The sequence below is a fragment of the Crocodylus porosus genome, unplaced genomic scaffold (genome assembly GCF_001723895.1).
Source record: "Crocodylus porosus isolate Cpor-Errol unplaced genomic scaffold, CroPor_comp1, whole genome shotgun sequence".
Lineage (NCBI taxonomy): Eukaryota > Metazoa > Chordata > Crocodylia > Crocodylidae > Crocodylus > Crocodylus porosus.
The window spans coordinates 4045776-4056580 of record NW_017728948.1 but is presented as its reverse complement, the minus strand read 5'-3'; the positions used below and the strand labels follow the sequence as shown (position 1 = coordinate 4056580).

Below are 10805 nucleotides of genomic sequence, written 5' to 3'. Positions count from 1 at the left end.
TCGAGATGCGGCAGCTTCTTGGACGCCACTCGGCGAGGCGCAGCAGGAAGCTGGAGGGGTCGGTGGGGCTGGGAGGCTGAGCATTAAAGAGCGCCGGCTGTGGCCCCCGGCTCTGTGGGGGGCGTAAGGGGTTAAATATGGCCACCGACTGGGTTGCGTGGAGAGAAGCGAGCAGTCCACAAACCCCAAAGAGTATCGGCGTACCCAATCCTAGCACAGCATGCTGGCCTGCCGGAGGGAGGATAACAGCCTACTACCGTTACTAGCAACGGGGTTATTCTCCCAGCTTGAGTGCTAGAAATCCCTGTCGAAGCCCCGGGGGTTCAAACCCTGCTCGCGAGCCTTCGGGATGTGCATGTCTAGGGACAACTGCAGCAAGATCGCTTCAGGGGGAAAGCTGGAAGGGATGGGAGCACAGGAAGAGAAAGCACTGGCGCAGCTAGATGGAGGTCCCATCCAGCCCAACTTCCCTATGACCTTAAGATGTGCCTAATGCTAGCGGTCTCCGAGACCTGCCGTGGCAGCCCTAGGGATGAATGACAGTCCGGACGCTCACAGGCATTGCGAGCAGAGCCTGCAGGCCACGGTACGCCGGCTGCAGGGCCAAAGGCGGAGGCTGCCGGCACCTTTGCACCTCGCTCCCAAGCGACCCCCTCCTGCCGCGGCCACAGGATGAGCACGCCTAGCACAGCCCCATCGGTCTCCAGCCAAGCAGCTTTGCCCTAGAAAAGCACCTTTACGTAAAGTTGTGGTCCCAGGATGTTGCCATTCAACCATCACCTTTTCTCTTGGCCTGGGACCAGCTGCACCTTCCACTGGTTTCAAAGCAAACGACTGGCTCGAACCGAGCACCTTCAACGGAGACGCTCAGACGACTCTCAGCTGTCCGAATCATGCAAAGAGGGTTCGTCTCAAAATCGGGCCGGGGGGTCACTAACATCCTCCACAATAGGCAAAGACCCTCTTGGTAGCTCTGGCTCCCAGTTCACCCCCTTGGCACGGCCTTTTTTGGGGCCAGCTCGATCCAAACGGTGGGGGAATCCAAGTGGTACAAAACCCTTTGCTGCCTTTGAAAAGGGCCAGCCTCTTCCACATACGAGTCAAGATGGGTCTAAAAAGCACTGGGGGTATTGCTGTGACGAGATCTGTTCATGCTAAGTGGGAACGTGTTCCAGCTAGGAGCCCATTGATGACATTGCAATCAACGGCAAAACTCCCCTTGGCCTGAGCGGGGTCAGGATTTCATCCTACCTATCTACCTAAGAAGTCCCGTCTCTGTTTAGGTTTTCTCAACCATTCGCTTTGCACTGGCAATGGATGTGCGGGAGGTTGGGGACCGATCCCTTTCACAGCTGGCTTGGGACCGCAGCGTGCGCCAGCTCGGGTCCTCGAGTCTTTGTGAGACGTGCTCCGTGTGCGCATGGCACAAGAGGAGGGCTCACCTTTTTGTTCACAGCCACCAGGCAGAAGAGCCGGTGGAAGGGTGCCAGGGTGCAATGAAGGGAGCGGCGTCCCTCATTCAGTAAAGCAGCCACTTTCCCACCCCCCGCTGCAGCCAAGTCCCAGCCTTTTCAGCCAGGACCAGGGTTTTGCGTGCAACTACAAAGCACCTTTCCTAAACTGGAACACAGCTCCCCCCCTCCCCACCCTTCTCCAAAGAAACTTAAGCAGTTCGTATTTGCAAGGTTTGCAGAGAGCGCTGCAAAGAGAGAAAGCTTGGGTCTGCAGGGAAATCCAGCCCGGCTTTCGGGCCAGCCATCTGAACCCACATTTCTGAGGTCACCTGCAAGGTGCACCTCTCCCCTGCAGGCTCACACGGCCTCTCTGCTCAGTGACCAGCACGCAGCCCTGGCGGACAGGAGCCCTCGTCCCCTTCGCGCCCCGGACGGGGAGGGTAGCCACAAGCACGGACCAGTGGGACGCAGCCCCCCTGGAGTCGAGCGGGTTGTGCACACGGTCTCCCAGCCCCGGGGGGATCTGACTCCCCTCCATGGCCCCCCGCACTCCCTTCGTACCTGTCTGAGCTCTGTGTCGGGGAAGGCTCGCTTCCCTCCTCGAGGGCAGTTCTGGATGTAGCAGGCTGAGGACAAGGCGAGGAGGCAGAGGAAGTACACGGGGAGGGAGGCTTCTGGCATCGTGGCAGGCGCAGAGGGAAGCGATGCTGCCTTCCAAGCGCCTGTTGTTGGCATCTGGCTCCTTGCTGAACCTGCTGCATCTTTATACCCGTCTCTGCGCTGCCTCGGCCCCTCCCTGGGGCTTTGTCACCGCGTCCAGAGGGCTGGGCTCACCGTCGTCTCTCCCAAACTCAACTTCCAGCAAATCCTGTAATTGAGGTGATTCAGTGCAGAGGCACAGGCAGACACGCTGCTCGGTGGGGAATAATGCTGCCAGTCTAGTGCAAAATCCCCACTGGAGATGTCCAAACAGGAGGGGGGGGAACGGGCCTGATTCTGCGTCGCTGTCGTATGCGAGCCCCCACATCCCAGCACGAGCAGGAGCAGATGCTGGCAATGCGGGGGGCTGCGGCTCCCTCTGGTTCGGTATTTAGGGCTGGAAGCATGGCTGGGGTGAAGGGAAATCTATCACAAGAGCTCAGGGGAGGCCCCAGGTAGAAAGGGCCTTGGCTGAGGAGTCCCGGCTCCTTGAGGGCCCCTGGGGCACGAGGCAGAGAGAGGTGTTTTGTGACTCCGAGGTGTCTTTTTTGCAGCAGTTGCTTATGCCCCGCACTCGCGGGAGTTGTCCTCCCTTACTGCAGTGGTTCAAGAGGGCTGCTTACCCGCCGGCGGTGGGATGGAGCCTTCCTGCTCTTGGCCGTCGCTGGGTGTGCGCGGGGATCGGTGGACTGACTTGTCCTTCCACTGGCATTGTGCGGGAATCGGGGCCTTCGGGCGAGCTCCCCCGGCCTTTCACCAGCCCCTTGGCCCAAGCGGAGCTCATTCGTGCAACCCCTTGGCCTGCGCGATAGGGGCAGCCAGGCTACGGGACACAGTGGTCCTTCTTGCACCCGCTTACCCCTAAGGACGGGGCTCTTGCCCTCGTGCAGTCCAGGTGCAGCTAAGGCAGGAGGGTGCGAGATGGCAGAGCCAGGCCTGCTGGGGCCATGCCCCAAACACGCTGGTGCTCCACGAGCAGGCTGTGCCCCTGTGGGGAGGCACCAAGCGACCCTCGTCCTTAATCTGGCCCCTGGTCCAGCCCTCCCAGCGTCAAGGTTTCCTCTGACTTGGGGGTGGGTGATTCCCTTCCACTTTACAGCGGTGAACCGCTACTTGAAGGGCTGCCAGGAAGAAGAGGCGAAGCCTTTTTTTTCTTGTTGCAGAGAGGAGGATGCAGAGCAATGGCGTGAAGCTGCAGCAAGGTAAGTGTAGACGGGATGTCCAGAAACACCTCTCCATTGTCCCGAGAGGAAGGCAGTGGACTAGGTGCCCAGGGAAGCTGTGGACTCTCCACTGGCGGCGGGGTTCAAGAAGAGGTTGGGCAGGGATGATTTAGGGGTAGCGACGCCCATGTCCTACTAGGGGGGATTTCCTATGAGTCTGAGCTTTGCTGGGTGCCGCATGGGGCTGGGAGAAAACTCAGCAAACTCCCTCTGCCTCCTTTTTCCTACATGTGTCAGGGTTTTAAAAAAAAATTAAACCTTCATCAGAGGTGCTGGGTGCAGCCAAGGCTGGGGATGGCAACTGGGCTGTGCCAATGCTCCTGCTGGCAGCAGAGCTGGAGGTCCCTAGCTAGAGGTCTGGCCCCTCCACTCGGGGTCTGACCGATCAGCAGATTTGGGGTCAGGAAGGAGTTTTACCCCATGGTCAGATTTTTGGGGGGGCGGTGACTGCTTTTCTCTGTAGCTGTAGGGGAGTGAAGGCCTCTCCCAGGGATCTCTTGAGCATCCATTAACCTTTTACAGAAGCGGGACATTGGCTGCCGTGGTCCCCTGATCTACCTGCGGCAGGTCCGGGTGTTACGCCTTGTGCTATGTCAGGTTTGATGAAGAGTTAGAGTATGGGTTTGGAAAGGGAAGATCCTGCTTCAGGCAGGGGGTGGACTAGATGTGACCTCTGGAGGTCCCTGCCAGCCCCACTGCTCTGTGATCCTATGATGTGCAAATCCCAGCTTTTGTCCAGAAGGCTTGTACTGATGTCCACGTGTCATCGGCAGGCTCGAACCTTTTGATCCGCAGCGTGGAGCCTGTCACTCAAGCTAAGGCAGGACCTGGGCGTGGTGGTCTGTCATCCTCTGTAGCCAGGCCACAGAGGGGAAGGCGCTGTGCACTTTGCCAGTGGGTTTTACACACATTGACTGTGCAGCTTGGGCCTCTTGGGCTGCTGAGAGGGAGGGGGTGGGACCGTGGGGTATTACTTACAGGTTTACTGGTGGACATGCACCTCCTGCCGTAATTCAGTAGGAAAAACAGCACTGGGCTAGACTGGTATTTGGCTCCCCCTGCTGGAATTTACAGGCTTAATTCATTCGAAAGCCCTGTGCGTGCAAACACAGATGCGATGCACCAAAATAAACATGTTTAAATGTTATAATCCTCTTAAATTGATTAGGATTAAATGCTGTGGCATGTACCGGTGCCCTGGGGCTCCACTCAGGCCCTGGAGGGGAGTGTTTCTGGGGAGGCAGCTAGTCCAGCCCTCTGCCTGAGGCAGGGTCATGCCTATCCAATCATCCTCTGCCCCCTGTCTTCCCCACTCATGAATCCTGCCTGTACCTTACCATGTATATTCTGGTACCTGCAACCTGTGGGCTCTGCAAGATGGTGCTTTGCAGGTGATCATCCCGGCTGAGCATTTGTCACAAATGGAGCCTGCAACAACGAGGCCTCAAGGAGATACGTGCCGCCCACAGACCACCCAAACCGGGGGTGTCTGACACTAGCTGGCATGTTAACTCTAGCTGATAGTCGGGTGGAGGCACTACCTGGGAAATGGATTCAGAAGTCACTTGCAAGGAGCTTCACTGAACCCCTCCCTCCCCCCATGAGCATCTCAGATTATGCGGTGTGTGCAGGGTTGACAAAGGGGAAAAATGGAGCGGTGGAAATGCTGTCGTTACGTGTGCATCCATCCTGCTGTGAGGCTGCCGACGCCGTGGGGATGCCACGTAGCTCGTGGGTCTGTGGCTGCCAGCGGGATGGCTGGGATGGTGCCCGGTGGCTGGCGGTAGCGCCAGGCAGCGCTTGCGATGGAAGCTGTTTCTCCCACACGTCAGCTGTGGGCTGCTCCAGATGGGGGGGAAGGAGAGAAACAGATTTCTGCTGATGCCGTTGCTCTTTACAGAGCAGCCCACAAAGGAGCAAGAGTGCAGATGCTTTCCAAGGCCTCTCGCGCTCCCATGACTAGCTGGGGCAGGCTGCCTGGGCTTGCAAACGCCTCTCAGATGGTGCTGGGAACAGCGTGGTGGAGAGCGAGGTGTGCCCCCTTGCAGCTCTTGCCAATGAGTGACACTCTGTACCATTTAGGTGGCCCCTCCCTGCATGAAGCTGGGGGTGGGGTGACCCTTTGAGAGGCCAGGGTGGTCTTCAGTGCCCCGGAAGGGTACGCTTGTGTCCCCTCGGACCTGGTTGGATGACCCCCTTGCTGTGCTACTGGGCTGGTGGCTAAAGCAATGGCCGGGTTGGGGTTTCTAGTTGGCGTGCCAGCTCTTGCATTCGCTTTCCTTGTGCCTCGGTTTCCCTCCACGCAATGGGGAGAATCACCCTCTCCTGGAGGCTGTTGGTCCCTTGGGGCAGGCACCGTCTCTGTTTGCTCAGCAGAGCCGTGGGCACGGCTGCGGCCCCACTGCACAACCATCACCAGCGGTGACCTGGCTGCAGAGCCGAAGCGCAACCCTGCGGAGAGGAGGGAAGCTGCTGTCCTGAGCTGTGCCCTTTCTTGCCTTTTGTAGCATCCCCCGAAGGCTCCCACCCCCTCGCCGGAAGAGCTTGAGTCAACCTCCCCGTTGGCGTAACCCCTGCTGCAGTCAATGGAGCGACGCCATCCCTCGTCACCAAAGCCAGCGGCCACCCACACGCTGCTGGCTGGCCTCACCGGCAGCTGATTCCTTCTTGTCCAGGAGTGCAAGGAGCGGGGACTCGTCACCTCACCGGGCTCGAATGCACCTTCTCCCAGCCAGGACCGCGCCGCACGTCGGATCAGAGCGCCCCGCGGAGGTTTGCTCGCCTGGCTGCAGACGGCGGGTCTCGCTGATGTGGCACCAGGCCAGACTTGGGTCCCATTCCCTAACCTGGGAACTACCCCCGCTCCACAGGGGCAAACGCTGCACACGCTCTGCCCCTCTGCCCTGCTTCTGCAGACTGGCCCGAAACCCACCTCGGTGCCTCCAGGTTGACCGCAGCCCCAGCTTCGGGCCGGAGGCATGACGGAGGCTCTGGACCGGCTGAGTGCCCCCAGCCGGCCGGCTGTCGCCCCTGAGCCTCTGCTCATTTTCTCCTTCGTGCACCGGATACGCCTCCCGCGGTGAAGCTCTTTGGTTCAGCCGGCGTCATCGGGATGGTGGGAGTGAGGCACGCCTGGCTCCTAGCCCCCGCGCAGACCTCGGCCTCCTGCCCAGCGAAACCTGGGCTGCAAAGAGCTCCGCCGGGCTGACCGGGGCACGGCGCGTGGGCTGAGGCAGGGCAGGAGAGGGAGAACCGGGCTGCCTCGCCTCTGCCAATAATGGGCTTCATGCATTTAAAATAGGCCCGACCTTCTCTTTTCTTTTTTGGCCCATCTCTTTGCAAAGCGCAGAGCCCCGCCAAGGCCATGTGGCAGAGCAAACCAGAATACAGGCACCAGCTTTTCTCCTTCCTCCGTGCTGGGGTGGTGGAGGTCTCCACCGCCTGCGTGCCAGCAAACCGGTCACCGTTCCCTGTTTCTCAGCGATTTACCCGCTCGGGCAGGAGCTAAGCATCAATGGGCCCAAGCCAGGTGCACGCTCCTCGGGCCGAAGGGACTGGCAGCCGTTTTTCAAACCTTTGCTCTCCGACCAAAAGCGAGTGCTTGTGCTTGAGGCAGGGGGCCGGGGCACCAGCTGGAAGCCTCGCCTCCGGGACCCCTCTCCTCCATCTGCTGCGCGACTCATGCCTCGAGTTTTTGGGCACCACGCACATCTATTTTTGGGAGACCGTAGACCTTGTTCTCTAGCCGAGGGTGACTCCGAGCCTCTGCCCCCGTGCAGTCCTTGCCGTGGGGGAGGTAGAGGCAAGTGGCTCTAACCCGAGTGCTTGAGGGCGCTGGTGTAACACCGCTCGCCGCAGGGGCCGTCTCGCGGTGGTACGGGTCTGCCCCAAAGGCACAAGGAGACACAGGCCCTGTCCTACGGGCCTGGGTGGGGGTAAGGCTGGCTAGGAAGCCGTTCTCCCTTCTCAAGCGCGTGTTTGTTTCAGATCCTTTTTCTCTGTGCCGTACCTGGACCAGAGTAGGAGTTTTCCAAGCAACTCGTCCACCTGAGACCTACTGGTGCCCTGGGAGGGGGCGCGCGGCTGGCACTGACGTTCAAGGCCCTGCTGGAGTGGACACAGGAGGGGTTTGAACACTGGTCGCTCGCTGTCCTGGGGAGGCTGGCCTGGATGGCAAGGGTCAGAAGTTTTATCCAGGATGCAAGACCCCTTTGGTGGCAGCATGCTGTCTTGTCACCCCATGAACATTTGGATTTTACCTATTTCATTGGTTTTTGGCTGCAAAATTCATGCCTAGCTCTCCTGAGCAGGGACCTGAGAGCTCCCGTAACGGGTGAGCCCGTGTTTCCCGGTGTGGAGCTAAGGGCCAGGTCACCAAGGTCACGGTCCGGGTCCGCCCAAGCGAGCTGGCGTCGGTGCAGCCCGGGAGGGATGGGGGTACGGTCAGCGATGAGCCACGTCTCCAGGGGGTGAAGTCTTCAATCTCATCCGTTGCCAAACGGAGCGACGCAGCACGGCGCGCTCCTCCCCAGGCTCTCTGCGCAGTTGGACAGACTAAATCCTGTCCGTGGGTTGCTCGTCATTAAACCAGTCACCGGTGCCCACATCTCGGCTCTTTACCAACCCAGGGACTGGCCACGCTCAACCCGTGCCTGGTGCCCAGCTGGAAAACACCCCCTCGCCGAGCGCTGCTGCCTAGCTGCCAGCCGAGCAAGTGGCGCCAGAAAGTCGAAGCTACTCGTGTTACGAGAGCCAGGATCACGTTAACCACGGGTGTCACCTGAAGAGCCAGTGTCACCTGCGTAAGCCAGTGGCAAAGGCCGGACGGCAGAGATGCGTTTGAAATGGAAACGATGAAGCGGGGGTGGTATTTTGGTGGCCTCTGGTTTGTTTAACGAGCATTTCCATCTTACGTGGTGATACCGACCCCTTTTTTTTGTTTGTTTGTTTTAAGGCACAGGGCAAGTGTGTTGGGGTGGGGAGGTGCTGCCCCCCCAAGACAAACCACACACAAGCCTTGGCTGCTTGAAGCCCGGCTGTGCCCGGGGTCCGCGTCAGCCCAGCCCTGCTCCTCGCCGGCAGAGCTCGGCTTCAACATCTGGGTCCCCCACAAAGCTGTGGCTGCAATCCAGCCTGGTGCAAAGGCCTCTTTCTGCCCAGCCGCTCGGGGTCTGGATGCGCCCTCGCCTGCACCCCCGCAGACCTCACCCCCCGGCTCCTTTGCTGCGCCGTGCTGGTACCCTTGCTCCTGTCCCACGATCCCCGTCCTAGCAACACCCGCGCCGGCGCCAGGCAAGGCCTGCGGGGAGGGTCCCGGTGGGGCCGGGCCTGGGGCAGGCTCCTGCCGGGGCGACCTCGGGAACGTGAGATTAACATGCAGCGGGGAATCAGCCGCCTAATGCGCACGTCAGCAGGGCCCCCCTCGACGGCCCAGGTGGCTTGGCGGGCCGCCACGGCTCATCCTGTACCGCACTCAGGGAAGGTTGTCGCCGTGGCTCGCTGGGGGGATCCCAGGGGTGCCGGCCGCTGGGGTAGGCGGCTGAGCGGCGCAGCCGACATCGACGCCAGGCCTGGCTGGTGCCCCAGCGGCGAGGGGCGAAGGCGCACGGGGGCCGAGGTTGTGCCGGCACCTCTGCTCGCGCGGGCCGGCTCCCCCCGGGCACGGGACCCCAGCCTGCAGGAGGGCAAGGAGCTGCGGGGCAGCGTGCGCCGTGCGGAGCAGACCCGGGACAATAGCACACTCGTGCATGCACGCTCTCTCTGTCGCACACTCAGGTACTCTTGCATGCACTCTCTCACACACAGGCCTGCAGGCACACACACACACACACACACACACACACACACACTCTCAGTCACTCACATGCTCTTGCCCACTCTCTGTCGCACACATTCTTGCTGTCACACTCTCTCTCACACACACACGGTCTCTCTTTTGCACACACACACACACATACACATGCTCTCACTCACACACAGTCACATACTCTTGCACACACACACACACAGGCATTCAGGCACACACACTCTCAGTCATTCACATGCTCTTGCATACTCTGTCTCACACACACACACGCTCGGACTGTCACACTCACACACACTCACTCTGTCTCACACACAGAGTTACATACTCTTGCACACTCTCTCACACACGGGCATGCAAGTGCACACACACACTCTGTCACTCACATGCTCTTGCCCACTCTGTCACACACACATATGCACACACCTGTCACACACACACATATACTCGCTCTGTCTCTCTCTCTCGCACACACACACACACACACATACTCACACAGTCTCTCCCTTTCACTCACACATACAGTCACATACTCTTGCACACACACTCATAGAGGCATTCAAGCGCGCACACAAACATACCCAGTCACTCTCATGCTCTTGCACACTTGCACTCTCACACGCACATAATCACTCTCTCACACACACACACGCACACACTCACACTTTCTCTCCCTCTGGTTCTCGACATGCGGCTGGGGCGTGAGCACCGCTCGGGCGTGAACAAGCCGTGCCGGCTCGTGCCCTCGTGTCTCCTGGCTGCGCGGGGAGCTCTGGCCAGCAGCAGCACGGCCCACTGGTGCTGCACGTGGGCGCCCCCATCTCTGGAGCTCCCCCGAGACACGAATGCCACCTCCATTCCCAGGAGCCCCCTCCCCAGCCCACCTTGGCGTGACGCCTGTTGTGACCACAGGCTGGATGTGACTCGTGTGGGTCCCCAGTGCTTTCTGGGGCACACGAGTGCTGCTGCCCTGAGGGCTTTTTGCATCTGATCTGACCCTCATTTCCCTCTAGCCAGGCTGGCCGGCTTCGAGGCAGCTAGAGGAGGGGGCTGCATGCTGCATACGGCCCCTGGGCCCTGCTTCTGTGCCCCTGCCAATGCCCCAAACTAGCCCTTCTGGCTGGTGCAACTTTGACAGCCCAGCACCCTGCTCCTGTCTGCCCACTCCTGGGGGTGGTGTGCATGGTGGGGAGGGTCCCAGGACTCCCCACCCTGCCCTTGGGTACTGCACACAGTGTGGGAGACAGTATACATGCCTGCTGGCCCGCTGGATTACAAGGTGGGGGGGTCCAGGGTTATAGGTGCTGGTCCCCTAGGGTCGCAGGCATCCCAGCCACCCCCTGCTGCATGCAGAGGCCGAGGTGCTCCGGCTGCAGCATGGGCTGGACGTGGCCGCCCCCATCCTCACTGCTCCAGCGCCAGGCCCGGCGGTCGGCCAGGAGGCCTGCTTAGCCAGTGACCAAGCCAGGCACGGTGACCACTGAAGCAGGCGCTGTGCAGGTTTTCGCAGCGTGACCGAGCAGCACAAGGCTATCGACTGCCTTAGCGGCTCTAATCGGAGGCCGGACGGAGACGCAGGAATGCCTCGACATCGCAATGACCCCCCTGCTCAGCCCTGCCGCCTCC

General features: G+C 60.3%; 1 protein-coding gene across 1 annotated transcript in view; it reads right to left on the bottom strand.

Annotated features, from left to right (window-relative positions):
- AVP (arginine vasopressin) overlaps nt 1-2454 on the bottom strand; it is a 5168-nt gene extending 2714 nt beyond the window's left edge. Inside the window, exon 1 of the mRNA XM_019553489.1 lies at nt 2016-2454. Within this exon, the coding sequence (XP_019409034.1) occupies nt 2016-2189 (174 nt within the window). The 5' untranslated portion in view covers nt 2190-2454. The remainder of the gene's footprint in view (nt 1-2015) is intronic.
- Between the last annotated feature and the right edge of the window lie 8351 nt (nt 2455-10805).